The sequence below is a fragment of the Pseudovirgaria hyperparasitica genome (assembly GCF_010093815.1).
Source record: "Pseudovirgaria hyperparasitica strain CBS 121739 unplaced genomic scaffold EJ05scaffold_2, whole genome shotgun sequence".
Taxonomy (NCBI): domain Eukaryota; kingdom Fungi; phylum Ascomycota; class Dothideomycetes; order Acrospermales; family Acrospermaceae; genus Pseudovirgaria; species Pseudovirgaria hyperparasitica.
Window position 1 is genome coordinate 1,050,227 of NW_022985550.1, and position 14,273 is coordinate 1,064,499.

At 50.2% G+C, this 14,273-nt stretch overlaps 5 protein-coding genes across 5 annotated transcripts; 2 read left to right on the plus strand and 3 right to left on the minus strand.

Annotated features, from left to right (window-relative positions):
- Nucleotides 1–483: 483 nt before the first annotated feature.
- EJ05DRAFT_188156 (uncharacterized protein) lies at nucleotides 484–3,763 on the minus strand. The gene is made up of 2 exons (XM_033739659.1): nucleotides 1,467–3,763; nucleotides 484–1,418 (listed from the first exon to the last, which is right to left on the minus strand). Exons 1-2 carry the CDS (start codon nucleotides 3,614–3,616, stop codon nucleotides 623–625), a joined length of 2,946 nt encoding a protein of 981 aa, XP_033604337.1. The 5' UTR covers nucleotides 3,617–3,763; the 3' UTR covers nucleotides 484–622.
- An 871-nt stretch (nucleotides 3,764–4,634) lies between these two features.
- On the plus strand, nucleotides 4,635–5,552 carry EJ05DRAFT_188180 (uncharacterized protein). Its single transcript, XM_033739660.1, has one exon. The coding sequence runs from the start codon at nucleotides 4,979–4,981 to the stop codon at nucleotides 5,459–5,461; it is 483 nt and encodes a 160-aa protein (XP_033604338.1). The 5' UTR covers nucleotides 4,635–4,978; the 3' UTR covers nucleotides 5,462–5,552.
- Nucleotides 5,553–6,640: 1,088 nt separating this feature from the next.
- Nucleotides 6,641–8,758, minus strand: EJ05DRAFT_496775 (uncharacterized protein; the record flags this gene model as incomplete). The annotated part of the gene is made up of 4 exons (XM_033746444.1): nucleotides 6,641–7,237; nucleotides 7,289–7,721; nucleotides 7,773–7,923; nucleotides 7,975–8,758. 4 exons carry the CDS (start codon nucleotides 8,756–8,758, stop codon nucleotides 6,641–6,643), a joined length of 1,965 nt encoding a protein of 654 aa, XP_033604339.1.
- A 1,972-nt stretch (nucleotides 8,759–10,730) lies between these two features.
- EJ05DRAFT_188241 (SGNH hydrolase) lies at nucleotides 10,731–12,768 on the minus strand. The gene is made up of 3 exons (XM_033739661.1): nucleotides 12,482–12,768; nucleotides 11,742–12,422; nucleotides 10,731–11,688 (listed from the first exon to the last, which is right to left on the minus strand). The coding sequence occupies exons 1-3, from the start codon at nucleotides 12,671–12,673 to the stop codon at nucleotides 11,017–11,019; spliced, it is 1,545 nt and encodes a 514-aa protein (XP_033604340.1). The 5' UTR covers nucleotides 12,674–12,768; the 3' UTR covers nucleotides 10,731–11,016.
- Nucleotides 12,769–13,125: 357 nt separating this feature from the next.
- Nucleotides 13,126–14,178, plus strand: EJ05DRAFT_472847 (uncharacterized protein). The gene has a single exon (XM_033743265.1). The coding sequence runs from the start codon at nucleotides 13,253–13,255 to the stop codon at nucleotides 14,012–14,014; it is 762 nt and encodes a 253-aa protein (XP_033604341.1). The 5' UTR covers nucleotides 13,126–13,252; the 3' UTR covers nucleotides 14,015–14,178.
- Nucleotides 14,179–14,273: the final 95 nt, after the last annotated feature.

Sequence of the window (14,273 nt, forward strand, 5' to 3'; positions counted from 1 at the left end):
AATGCAGCTTTTAGAGCAGAATCGATATAGTTGCTGATCCTTTTCCGATTCTTCATGTTTAAAGCTCCATTTCGCCATGCTGAGCGCAGCTGTTTGAAAGCAATACGGTCACCTTCATGGGGTTCTGCGTTGATAAATTCAACATAGTGACGAGCAACACGTTGGCGAATGACGCTCCTAGGACTCATTAAAGCTTCGCCGTAGTAGTTGATCAGGTTCGTAATGCCGCTGTCAGATCTTCTTCTGTGAAGGTCTTCAAAGGCAAGAAATCGGAATTCGTTGTACATATGTGTATTGAAGTTGCGAATCAAAAAATGGGACCAGAATTGATACAAAACTTCCATGTCGTAGGGGCAAGATCTGAAGGGAGCAAGTCGCCGTTGTTCGAGTGCTTTTATTCGATGTTGTGTATAATATTCGCCAGTTGATTCAGGGGGAAGAGAGTCCACGGGCTTGTCTTTGTCTTTGACCCAATATACTGTCAAAGGGCTGGTGACTTCTACTTTCTCGATAGGTTTCGTTGGAGTGAGGGTGCGGTGGAGGTTCAGCGATGGCCTCCGATCATCTCTGCAGGCTCAATGAGCATTGGCACTCGCATTCGCACGTGATCAAATGATCTGGCTTACCCGTGCGCCGCATTGACTCCGTTGACTTGGATGCCGTTGGGTCGGTGATCGGACTTATGTATGTCTTCGGACACGTTTTGAAGATCAATTGAGCCGTTCGAGAACGTTCGAGAAGAAGCTGTGTGGAAAGAGCCAGTAGCAGGAAGAGGCTGGGTCGAGATTGGCACGTCACGCACAATGATCTTCAGCCCCTCAATTTGTTCATCGGAGAATGAATCTGCCTCTGGATTCATCGCGGGCGGTATTGATGCAGTGTTGACTTGATCGTTCTGGCTAATGGCGGTGGACGGCGAGAAAGGCTCAGCATGTTGTGCATTCTCAGCTGTAACACGAGAGTGCTGTCCATTTACCATCGGTGTGTTGGAGATATCCTGTAATGACTGATAGGTCACCTCATTCTGGTGCCATCCCGGGCTTGATGGGCCTGTCGGCGACATTGTTGGTGGGTAGCGCATGCCGCCTATGTTTTCAAGGCCCTGGGGATGAGGCACAGGTGGATTATGAAGCTCGTCAGGACCATCATTCTGAGCGGTGGAATCTCTCTCAGATGTACTCAAGACCCATTGCTCCCAGCCTTCGCGGCGTCGCAGCCTGTCTTTACCATCGACCCCAAGGCGGTACTCGATTATCCGAGACTGGTAGCACACCAGCTTGATCATTTCCAGATCTGTGGTGAGCTGCTTGATTCTGTTGAAATCGGCGATGAACGTAAGGTAAACAAAGCCCTTTGAATCCATGTGCTTTCTCATGAACATATCCTTGCAGAGGTTCTCAACAGAGAAATAGTATTCACTGTGGATATTAGCGTCGAGGGTGTTGCATCGGTAGTCGTGTACTTACAGTTGCATTTGAATCATGCTGACAAGCTGATAATTGTCCATCATTGGACTGTATGGCATTGCACTCATTGATTGCATGTACGGCTGGTCATACATGCCCGGAATGAATGTCTGGATAGGTGATAGTTGTTGACTCTGAGGATAGCCGTTGGCAGAACGTCCATAGTTACTGTCCATCACCATCGACTGTGGTCGGCCCCCACCACGCATCGACCTTCCTTGGGGCGGAGGCCCAAAATAAGATGTTCCCTCAGAGAAGGACGGCGAGCGAGGGTACGTATACTGGCCTGGCTGCATTCCAGAGGTATGTCCATTCGTGAAGCCATGGGCTCCATGATGGTTGAAAGAGTTGGTTGCACCCCGTCCACCACGCATACTGCCACGTCCTCTACCTTCGCCACGCTCCCTCCCAGACACGGAGCCAAATTGTCCGTTGCGTCGCTCACCTGAGCCATGCTTAGCCGGAGGGAATGAGGTCTCTACTGCTGTAGACTGCTTTCTGTACGCAGCTTCCGGACGATCTGATGTTGAGGCACCGGCGTTTCGTGATTCTTGAGTCGCTGCGATGTCATTCATCGAAGAGGAGAGATCGTCTCGTCCCTTTTCGGCAGACGTGGATTCGAACTTGCGGGAAGCCCTCTGGCGGTTAGGCATGGCTTGTTTTGACCCTTGACCACTTTGGGTAGGTCCAGGAGATGGGAAACCTACACCCTCTGCGGCACTGTTCCGATATCCATTCGGAGCATCGGCAAACTTGAACGTACGGTCACTGCGCTCATTTGAGCCACTCGAGGTCTTCCCATCCTTGTAATGAGGACCGGCACTGGTGGCGCGGCGTGACTTCTCCGGGGTGATGTCTCGCGCGCTGGCTCCATCGCTTCTTTCTCGCTTGGTAGCATCGCCGTTGTATGGGGTCGGGCCACCTGTAGACTCTTTTTCAGGACTACCAGAGGTGTTGTTGTAGGCACCACCTCGTGACGACGCTGTAGCGCCACCACGACTTCCACCGCGAGCACCTCCTCTTCTGTTTCCAGGATTGGGCAATGGTGTATTGAACACAACTGTGGGTGTATATGGCATGGACACCCACTCATTCTTACCGTGTGTACGAGATGCCGTGGTGGTACGGTCTTTCACATCCTTTTCAGGCTTGCTGACAGCCTTCTTTTTGTCCTCATCCTGTGCGGTTTCAACAGTCGGCCAAGACTGTTCGTCTCTGGTTGGTGGTAAAGGAGCTGCGACATTCGAAGGATCTTCTTTGTGAGGTACTTTACTAGTTCGCGTATCTCGGCGTCCTTGCCCTGCTTTGTCGTCCACTTGAGTACGCGCATCAATGTTAGCATTTTGTCCTTTTTCTCTCCGGCCAGCGGATCTTAAATAAGTGCCTTCCGGCCCAGTTGGATGCTTACTCTTTCTTCTAGTCTCTGGCTTAATCGCATCATTGGTCTTCTCTGTCGAAGCTTTCATCGACGGTATGCTTGGTACGGCTGGGACACTGACCGGGCCCTTTTTAGGAGCCTGGGGAAGAGCAGAGGGCTTGGCAAACTCAGATGCACGCTGCTTCCAAATGTTGACTGTTGGAGGAGGTGCTTCATGCAAAGGCTTCTGCTGAGTCTTTTCCTTTGACTGGCCCTTCTTAGACTTCTCTTCTTGACTTGCACCTTGATCAGCAGACTTCTCTACCGCTGCAGAGCCCTGGGACTTGTTCTCCCATGTTGACTCAGATGAGGCGTTGGCTAATGACGAAACATCATCGTCTTTCCCAAGAGTGGATGATGATGCAGTGCCACCGAATTCCGGTGATGCAGGACCCGAAATTTGACTCCGTTGCTGGATATTGGGCTGGGTTTGAGGAGCGACGCCATTGGCTTGCGGCTCTTTACCAGAAGACTTTTCCAGTTCTTTCTGAACTCTTTTCAGTGAAGCTGCAGCGGTATCATCTTCCACATTATTCACGACTGGTGGGTTTGTTGGCAGAGTGTTACTGGACGGTGTGGCATCCTTTGCGGGTGTTATTGACCCAGACGATGCTTTGGCCGTAGGTGCTGCTGATGCTGATGTCGAAGAGATGCCTTTCGCGGCTTGTGCATATGAAAAGGAGCTCATAGTTCCAGTCGTGTCGCTGGATGAACGGTGGGAGGTAGTGGCCATGCCAATATGAGAGGCAATTAGCCGCAAGCGGTGAGGTCTACCAGGTCTTTCGATTGACCTTGGTAGTGATGAGTGATCTCAGACTAGAGCTTGAGCGAGAGACACCGAACAACACAGCCTGTGACTGTGTGTCCGGAGAGGTGAAGGTCGACCCTCTCCGCGCTAGCTGTCCGATCTTGTTTGACTCGGTCGCGCGCGTGGGTGCTTCGACTGGCAGACTCTGTGAGAGATGAAATACCGAATATTTGGTAATGAGATGTGTAGACGAGAGAATGGGTGAAGTTGAAAGTGAAGTCAGGAACGCTTGTTGAGAAGGCAAGTCAGAGGGAGGGTGTCGCTGGAGCGGTCGCGAGCTGTTACGAATGAGTACCAGAATGATGAGGAAAACGATGGCGGAAAGGTGAGAGAGTGGTGTCGCAGATGAGCAACGAAATGGGAGGTTTGGTTTGAGGGGAAATCGATTCGGTGGCAATGTCGCACAACGTGGGTGGTGTCTGAACAGGCAGGCGAAAACAGCAGCGACGACGGATGGAAACAATTTTGCTTACCTTCTAATAGTACCGGTGTGCCTGAGGCGTCGCGGGATCCGCCAAGCAGCGAGGATTCGGTCGTAGGGTAAACGGTGCGCCAAGTTGAGGGCTTTACCGCAGCTCGAAAACAGAGAAGCGCGAGAGCGAAAAGGGAGCGAGACAGCAGACCGAGAGATATGAGGAGGTGAAGAGTAAGTGAGAAGAGATAGGTGGCAGGGTAGTAGTAGCAGAAGAGAAAATCAGAGAGAGTGGTTTTTGTTTGGAGTGTGGAGGAGTGGCACGATGGATACCCGCAAAGATAATTTTCAACTGCTGAAGACCGAGGAGTGCCCGTTGTGCGTTATGTGTGCTCGTGAGGTTTTTCAATTTCGCCGTGCTCAGTTGTGCACCGGCTGTGCCAGACTGTACCCGCCCGCTCTCCCCAACTTGGATGCCACATAGCCCGCGGGCCGGCAGCCTTGGTGTGTTAATACGACTACGGTAATAATTGTTAACCAGGTACTAATAAGTGTTAAGGCTTCGACCTCATTCATTCTGCATCATTTATCCACTAATAATCACTAATTGTCACCTAAGAGGGCATTCAACGTTAGGATAGCCCACTCAATAGGCTCATTTCGGCTTTCATTCCAACATCCTCGGCCGTGGCTCTCTCTCACACACACTCTCTCTCTCTCTCTTTCTTCTCTCCATTCGCGCACCATTGAACTTTTGCTATAATCCTTCGTATCCCCTGGAATCAAAACTCTTACTGAAACACTTCAAGTATGTGCCTGTCTCTCACTTGTCATTTTTCTCCTTGGCTTCCATTCGGCATAATTCACGCGGAGAAATGAGTTACCTTAGCTGCCTGACAAGCCAAGGCGCTAAGTGTCCCAGTTCATGTCGTCATCTCCAGCAGCACGTGAGAAGTCGATACTCAGTACCAACTCCTATCTACCTTTTTTATTTATTTTATATGATTCTTCACTTGCTGTGTCTGCAATCAGCTGCATTCAGGCGTTTCCCGTTACGAGACATCGGGACACGTCCCCTCGTTCTCGGTGGTCAGGTGAATTGTGTTAATTGTGTCACTCACACGCGTTATCTGTCCTACACGTCGTATGGTGACGCTGCTGCAGATGTGGCGCTCATCATTGTCCTCTTTTCACCCCAGACGCCTGTCAGCTCGCTGGTCGCAGAGTCCTCCTGTTATGAAGTTGAATGCAGTGATCATAGCGTCGTCCTGCATCAAGCATATCACACATCTCAGGCAGTCCTAAGTTTCTCCGACTTGCATTCCACTCGGCCCACATCAGTCATGATCTACTGTTGAACCCAAACCTTGCGTGGGAAATGAGACTGCGAGAACGACGACATTGTATGGTAGATTGTAAGAAAGGTTGCGAGCGTGGGATAAGTCACCTTTCAAAACAAAGAATATTGGTGCCGTTGAGGAAGAGCATAATGAAGAGTGATGATAGGGAGTAAGAGTAGTGACTTGGGGGTGTAGCGGAGATGGTATCAATATCTATGGTCGTATCAGACCGAAAGTATGGTATTGTCGAGGCGCCGTCGGTGGTCACAGTACGTCTGGCTCTTCATTCACATATCGATATGCTAGACCTAGGAGCGATTTTTAGTACATCTGGGTCTCTTTATGGGAACTGGCAGCCTTTCATCGTGGAGACTATCAATCATCTATGTGGTGCGAAACGATGATATATCCAGTCCGATCAGACTTACACGAAAACCGACTCTCACGCACATTATGTCCTTCTAATCCTCCAGCTTCCGTCCATCAGCAAGTTTGAACGTAGCCTCGAACAGATGGAATTTCATAAAACTCTGTAGCCAAGACTCATAAAGAGAGCCTATCATCGATGTACGTCAGGTCTTGAGGGATCTATGAGACCAACATCCTGGCTCCACGTTGTATCTAGGACATCTCACGACACAAACGTCTTCCTTTGCCCTGCATGCGTTGTTCTGATTCACATGGCACAGTTTGTTTTCGTAATAGCGATTAGTTTGTGGTTTCGGTAACGAGCTTGAAAACTACATGGCGGTGTTCTAAATAATTTGTCATTCGGTGACTTGTGTCCACTGGTCTGTGAGGTGATGTGCGTGAGAGAAACAAGCCACGGAATGGTAGTAGGAGACGGTATATGTCTAGGTAGTGGTTCATGTACAGCTACGAAAGCATTGGCTGTTGTCTTCCTATCCCTCACTCTATGTAAGGTGTTGGTATTGTTTAGCCACTGTCACTTTCTGCATTGTTGACACACGAGTGAAACTGCCGTGCCATGATATTGAGACAAGTGCCATGATGGCATTTTCTTCTGCTGATAAGATACACAATACTCTGCCCTTAGCTTTATAGTCGCCTATGTACTTTCACGCCTGATTACCAACATGCGTTGATTTGAAAAACATATACATTGAATTTCGACATGTCTAAACCGAGATCATGTTCGAGCCAAACAAGCGTTCAGTATTACATAGTGTTATACAATCAAACCACTTTGATATCCCCGAAAAATCTGCCTACCGCCTTCTCTCCCCTCCTGTCTCTCCCTCTGTCCCTTGCACTTTCTTGATGTTGCCTCCTCGGCTCTTCACCAACGCCACCCCTATCGCTCATCATCGAGGGACTATTCCGCCCCTGCTGCCTGAGATACTGAGCATAGAGCCTCGAATTCTCAGCCTTTGACACGTCCCTTCCGTGCGCTGACTCCATCCCGCTATCCTCAGCCGGGCGCCATTTCGCCTGCGGCTTATGCTCGATACCGCCATTAATCCGCCCTGTAAAGTCCTCTCGCTCCACCATGACGACCATCCACACGCCCACCTTGTTGTCCGAGCCCAGGAGCGGCGTGCAGTGAATCCAGCGCGTCTTGGACTCAACAATGTTGGGCCCGAACTTTCCATGCAGCCATTGGATTTTGGCTGTTACGCCGACGCCACGGTCGAACGCTTTGGCGACTTCGGCGCGCACGTGCGCCGGACCGCCGACGCGTGAGAGGAAGTTTGATTGGAGGAGTCCAGGGACTCGGAGAGAAGCGGATGTGAATACTATACGTAGAGAAGGGGATGGGCGCACGAGGAGGTACTGGACAGTGTTAATAATGCGGTTGAGCGCACGGGGAGAGAGAGGTCTTACGTTTTTGTATACTCCTGGCAATCGACCAGAGGATCCGAAGCGTGCTGGTGGGTATAGAGCCTCATCAGAGTCGTCGTCGAGACCAACGTACTTGTGGTTGGGATGATGGTTCTTCCTCGCACCACTAGAATTCGGGCGCGTGCTGGGGGCTGAGCCACGGGCGTCCTGCTGCACTGCCCTTAGCTCTTCATCGCTCAACATGCGTCCGAGCATTCTAAGGTGTTTGAGTGATTCTTTCGGGGTAGCTTCTGACTGTTCTTTCTGGCCTAATCTGTCGTGCATCAATAGGCGTTGGAATGACTCGAGACCTCGCCCGCCGTCTACCAAATTTGTCACATCGACTTGGCAGCCGATGAAGTAGCGCGCTTGAAGGTTATTGTCGTGGAGAGGCGCAACAAGGAGAAGGTTGAGGAATGGTGTACCTTCGCGACGGCTGAAGATGTTAGCGCAAATACCTACAGATGCCATGGAACTATGAACTGACTAATTCAGTAATGTCTCGCACAGCTCTTGTCCCTTGTCTATGGCTTCCTTGATCCTTCTTAGGGTCGCTTGGGAGCTTTTCGGGCCTTGTAGAAAGCGACAATTCTTGCCGATAGTGTATTTGCGTCCGTACTGGGTGGTGCGCGTGAACTCTGGTTGCGATAATCAGTAAAGTTCCCACGATAGATTTGCGTGACTCTAACCTTCTGAACAGTATACAATGGGGTTATCAGGCTGAGTTGGATCTGTCATGCAATATACTTCTGCAACTCCCTGTACAAGATCCTGCATAATCGGCGTGTTCGAACCTGTGATTTCCTTGACAAGACATTCTGTCACCACCTGTGTTAATTGATGGGTTATGTAGACCGGAAGAGCTTCCTCCACCAGTGTTTGCAAGAGCTGATCAGCAGTGTCTTCGAGGCTGGGGTTAATGCTGACTGCGCCCTTGTTCCCACCGCGAGGAGACAGATCCATACTGATACGTTGCGCAATTATTGCGTTAGCGTAACGTGCAGCGGCGATTGCCTTTTGGGAGTCGAGGTATCGTATCAGGAGCGGCACCAGTTGTGGTTGATAGCGATTGAGAAAAATGGTGAACTTGTGGAATAAAGCGTGGTCTTCAAGGATAGATTTGAGGTGGTCAACAGAGAACAAACGTTCGGCAAGCATTTCTGCATCTGACTCTGTTACCGTTGGAGGAGGTGGCCTCAAATCAAAGGTCTCTGGTTCGTGATAACGCGACTTGTCATGATCATAGGCCTCAGATTGCGGTAGTCCTGGGGGAGGTTCCTCATACAAAGGCTGATCCATGTCTTGACTTGGATCTGTCTCATTTGAGTCCTCCTCGTAGCCATCAAAGATCGATACAGCCCGTACGCTCTGACTAGACCTTGGAGACATTTGGCCGGGCGCTTGCAAATCATCGAAAGCATCGTCTCGTAGTAACTGGTCATCGAACTCTGTGTTTTCTATCGCTGGTGACATGATTGGACTGCTAATTCGATGCAATAATGGAGGAGTGGAAGACCTTGGCCTCGGGCTTTGTTGATAGGTCATGTCTTTGGATAGCCTATCATTCCACAGTAAAAGCTACTGCTGGTTGTATGTACAGGACCGAATTCTTCGAGAACAACACGTGTTTTCAGAGGGAGGCACACTATCTTAAAGGACGACCAAGACCATAAAAAGTAGGGTGACGGCAATCAAGCGACTACGTCACAGGAGACTATTTAGCCTGTCAAAGTCTAAGTCGGCTTTGACATCTGTCGGCAAAACGGTCGGATGGCTCACAGAGAAATCTGATAGAATGTACCAGGTCATGCATGCCAACCGATCTGCCGCTTGTGAGGATGGCCCTAGTCATGCAAGATAGAAGGACTCCGGACCGGACTGGAGGAAAAGTGATAGCCCCGTCGAATGGGAATTATTGGCGCAGCTCAACTATATGCATTAAGTCTCTCTTGTCCGGTGGTGGCGTGTGAGTCTGCATGCCACACGTGTGAGGACGTCGGCCTTGACCATAAAATCTACCAACATGGTGGGCTGACATCAGACCCCAGATGATATCATCGCGAGTGTCAGTATACTCAGACAAGACCCGCCCATGTTATCTTTTCTTAGTAACGATATGGATAGAATGATGCGATAATAGACCCTGGAGCCGACGACAAGGTTTCCATGTCATACAAATCCGGGTCGCGCTGGAGTCCGCTCCGTGTGTGCCATCGTCCAAGTCCAGTTAACCAAGGATGAACGTAACAGTACCACACCGGCCCGATACCGAAGGACGAAAGAGATTAGACTGGTGCGTGTGGTGAGGCTGGACCGGGCGTCATGCTGTGGGTTATTGTGTTACCAACATTGAGAACCTCATTTGATGAGGGACGTTCGATGGTTTGGGCGTCAGATTCTTGGATGGGTCCACACGTACCTGTCAAACGCTGAATGTCAAGCGATCATATGCAGGGAGTAGCCATTATCGACATCTAGATCCGAGGGTCGTCAGGCACTGTCAACGCCAGCTAGGTTAGTAGACAGGCATTGCTTGTGTTTGCTCAGGCACACAAATTCTCGAGATGTTGGAAAGTCTGAAGATTGATTTCGTTATTGATGCAGATATAAGTGAGCACGGCGGAAGAGGTCCAGTGTATGAGGTTGAATGGTTCACTTCGGTGTTGTCAAAGCGGTGTCTTGTAGATTGGAGTGGTATTGAAGAAAGGATGTCGAGGTGGAAGAGCATTGAATTACGACGCTAAGCCTATCAAGTACTAGATCTTGATCCATCTCATACCCGTGCTGATCCATCTTGATCTTATCCTCACCCTCATACTTCTCTCCTGGTCACAACCCAAACACCACATTTCTGTGATCGCGTTCATGCAGACATGTTTGTCATAGTCCATCGGTTTAGTTAAGCGTACAGGAAAATACCAACAGGAGGATGATCTGTTGACACGAACAGCACAATATCTAATACACTATATGCAAACTCTCATATCAAATCTAAACAGCTTCGATCCCCGATCACGACGAAAGGAATCAAAGATCTCGGGAGACAACACTTTCTATCAGGCCATATCCCCCTTGTCTGGACTGACACCATGTACCGCGATACGCCATATTAATGCTAACCCGGGAACGCCTTTGCCCAGCAGCTCTAACCTATACTAGCGTCCATCATTCGATCATTCGACCGCAGATCCTTGATCAAAAAGTCTTCACTTGCTAAACATATCCACCTCGTACCAGCTATCGCCATTAGGACACTGAACACTGTTCTCCTTCAATCCCAACACCTTCTCGATTGTTGCTTCGCCGCATCTTTTCGAAATCGTCAAGGCAAATTGCCAATAGGACCAGTTATCGGCTGCGCTGCCGTCCTTGAATTTGTAGGGGTTGCTCTGGTCTTCGTTTTCAAATTGCCACTTGTCTGTTCCGGATGCTTTCTCGCATTTGTCCAGCTCACTCTTTAGCTTCTTGCCCCACTGGTCGCCCTGCTCGTATGCCGAAAGCTTCAGGTTGAAATTATACTGCCAAGCACCGCCATCGGAGCGCCGACAAGCGAGGTGGAGATATCCCAAGTGCTGGTTATCGGCAGGGAAGCCATCATGCTTGGAACCGCCAGGACCTTCAGTGTTGATGTCACGGACGCCGATTTGGTAAAATTCGTAATTGGCTTCTGTTTGCAGCCTGCGCGAATGCATTAGTCGGTGTCATGCTCCTGAACAAACGAAAGAGAAAACTTACCACGCCGATTCCTTTGTCTTCCCGTGTTGAGTCAGGAGCTGCTCAGTGGCCTGGTAGCAATTGCTACCGTCTTGGGTCGCGTAAAGGTAGAGCTCCTTATCATTAGAGATCTTGACTGAATAGGCGCACCCTTCGTCTCCTACTCGAGTAGCTCGGACGAACTGCGACGGAACATCCGCAATAGCACTGGCATCGCAGATGTTCTGACAAGTCTTGTCTCGGAGCCGATAGTACATATCAGTAATGTCATGCTGTTTGCCGTCGCCTAAGATCCAGTACTTGGGAAAGTTGGCGCTCAGCTCCCCTTGAGTACCAATCGCAGGATTTGATGGCAAGGGTGGCTTGATGGTACATGTACCTGCAGACAAGTCGACAATGTCAGCTCCCTGACCGATGTTCAACTGCTTCGCCCGAGTCTGTGCCATGTGGAAGAATATCTTGCTGGCTATAATAGCATGGCCCTTCTTCAGCGGATGGAACACACGCGCCCAGTTGTCTGGAATCGGGAGCGAAATGAGCGATTGTGGCTTAGGATCAGAGTCCGACATATTGGCTTTGATTGTGTCCTGGCCTTCCTTGATCAAACCTTGGACTTGAGCTTCGAAAGAGCCCTCGGGGAACCCATCCTCGTTCTGGCGCTTCTTCTTACTGCTCTCTGTGGTCCCGTCCTGGTACACGTCAGCCAAGCTGAGAGGCACTGAGAGGATGAATGGAGACTTACCAGATAGAACATTAGTTGATCACGGTTTGGCTGCGGCTCCTGTACTCCAGGCATGCAATATCGGCCCTCAAACGTTCCAAAAGCACTATCCCACTCAACTACCACGAATTGAGACCCAGCACGCTTGACAGCCTGTCGTATCTGTTCGTTGACCAGGTCGACTAGCTCATTCATGGCCTTTCTGCGGTCTACCGTAAGATACTGCCAATTCAGCCAGTTCACGGGGAATGTGAACCAATGCCAGGACACTTTGTCGCAATCGTTTGAGGTCTCATCGAAAAAGCGACCATAAGAAGTGACATAGACAGTGCCTTGCCCAACTTTACCTTTAAGCTTGCCATAAAGAGAGTCAAGGTTTTTCGGCAGAGTGTTCTGGATGAGGTCCTTTGAATTGGCAATTGTCTTTTCACATCCGATCTTAGGATTCCAGGTGTAGACACACTCGTTCAGCAAGTCTACGAGGCCGACATCGTTGCCACCGGACGACACAGTAATCATGTCATATCCGCTAGACAACTGCGCGACTTGTTTCTCAACATCTGGACTCTTGGCACCCGAGCAAGCCAAGAACTCGAATGTTTGCGTGCCGCTCATACGTGGCGACGAATTGAGCAGATTAGCATAAGAGCTATCGTATCGTGAGCACGAGTAGTCGATTCTGTTTCCTGCGCCAATTCCTGCCTATAGACTTCATTAGTGCAAGGTCCAGCGACGAGGGCTTAAAACTACCGAATACTTACAGCATAGGAATCCCCAACTGCGGCCCATTTCTTGATCCAGGATTGCTCATTTGCATTCTGCTGGGTTTGTCGGCGCTGAAGACCGAATATGTTTCTTGGCAAAGAGATTCCCGCTGCGGCTGGGGCTGCAAGAGTCTCTGGGATTGCGAGCAATAGCAAGAAAGCTTGCAGGGTGGACGAAGACCACTGCATCGTAACAAGGAGAAGATAAGTGAATGAAGATTAGAGTAAAGAAACAATGGTTTTGGTGGTTGGATTGGTGCTTGAGAGTGGTGATCTTGTCGGCGTGCAAAGGAACTCCACCATTTATACATATTGTAAGTTGACTCTGGTAAACAAGGCAATCTCTATTTCGAGAGTCGATAAAGCCCAGATACGAGATCTCACCTCATAAACACAAGGCTGAAACTGATGGTACCTGAGAGCCATGATGAATAATCAAGCCACATCCCGGAACAAACGCTCTGATTGGCTACCGACCATCTATATCGGGGTCGTGGAGGCTGTGGACATGCTTGTATCACGCTTATGCATCCGCGCACTGGACAAGGCAACATTTTTCTAGAAGCCCTGCTAATTTAGTACCTGTCAGCTCAAAATGGAATTCAGCTACGGAAGAATTTGATAAATTCAAAGAGAATAAAGCTTCGTAGGTAGTCCCTTTCGTTCAACAAGTCACTCGCTCTTCTCTAGATTTCCAAGTCTTTCTCGTCTCTCTGCCTCAAGCTTTGTATTTCCTCCTTTCTATCTTTCCTTCATATCACCGCCACCATGCTCCATCGCCTCTTCTACATCCTCCCTCTTCTCTCGACCCTCACATCCGCCCAACGCTGGGGGGTCCGAGAAGACTCCCCTCCAGCCGAGACCCACGAGAACGTACAAATCACCCATTACTCCTCGGCCGTCACAAAGATCATCACCACCAACCCAGCGCAGGACCTCGACTTCACAAACGCCCAGGCCCTCACCGATGGTATGCTCTACCAAATCGCGCTCGAGGCCGCCGCCGAAAAAGACGACCTGGCCGAGGCCGCCGGCACCATCGACAGCGTCCCGCCCGCCCTGACAGTCATGCAAGCCGGCTCCGAGATCTACATCTCCTCGTCCATCAAGTTCAATGCGCCCGGCTTCATCACCACCTTCCCCTCGTCGCCCGCCAGCCTCGTTCTCGCACAGTGCTGCGCACTAGGCCGCTCGTTTGGCCTCGACGATCGCTCGAGCTCGAACCATCGCAGCGAGGGCAACTGTGGCGAGCCCGGTGCCGTGCACATGTGGTTCAAGCAGCACAACACGAACGACTTTGCGAGGTTCCCGCAGAACGGGCGCATTGTGACCGTTGGGTGGTATAATGGCGAGTACTCGATCTGGAACCCGTGTGGAAATAATGATGATCCTACGACGGGAAATGCGAGGGCTGATTGGGGATGTACGCGGTTTATACAGGAGTTTGGTCTGACGGCGCTGCCTGCGGGGACGCAGGCGCAGCAGGTGCCGGACGATTGGTATATTCAGACTAATCAGATCTGCCTATAGACGATGGTGTGGGTGTTGGATAGTGTTTTGAAGTGTTGGGTGTTGTGTGTGTAATATTTCATAACGTTGAGTCTTGGGTATGACGGGAGGGCAGGGGGAGTTCTTGCTTTACATAGAAGGGGTTAGTAATATTCTTACTCTCGAGATTATCTACTGTTACTGTCTCGGCACTCTGTTTGCTAAGTGCTACTGTATGTGATATGCCACATAGAAGTGCTGCAATAGCAGTCAACACAGCACTCAGTCCCCATCTGACCCC

Excerpts from the sequence above, each read along its gene's own strand:
- EJ05DRAFT_472847 (XM_033743265.1), top strand. The coding sequence starts at position 13,253 with ATGCTCCATCGCCTCTTCTACATCCTCCCTCTTCTCTCGACCCTCACA.
- EJ05DRAFT_188241 (XM_033739661.1), bottom strand. The coding sequence starts at position 12,673 with ATGCAGTGGTCTTCGTCCACCCTGCAAGCTTTCTTGCTATTGCTCGCA. Across the intron at positions 12,423-12,481 it reads CAGTTGGGGATTCCTATGCT|GCAGGAATTGGCGCAGGAAA; the intron begins GTAAGTATTCGG and ends TGAAGTCTATAG. Across the intron at positions 11,689-11,741 it reads ATCAACTAATGTTCTATCTG|GACGGGACCACAGAGAGCAG; the intron begins GTAAGTCTCCAT and ends GACGTGTACCAG.
- EJ05DRAFT_188180 (XM_033739660.1), top strand. The coding sequence starts at position 4,979 with ATGAGTTACCTTAGCTGCCTGACAAGCCAAGGCGCTAAGTGTCCCAGT.
- EJ05DRAFT_188156 (XM_033739659.1), bottom strand. The coding sequence starts at position 3,616 with ATGGCCACTACCTCCCACCGTTCATCCAGCGACACGACTGGAACTATG. Across the intron at positions 1,419-1,466 it reads AGCATGATTCAAATGCAACT|TGAATACTATTTCTCTGTTG; the intron begins GTAAGTACACGA and ends TAATATCCACAG.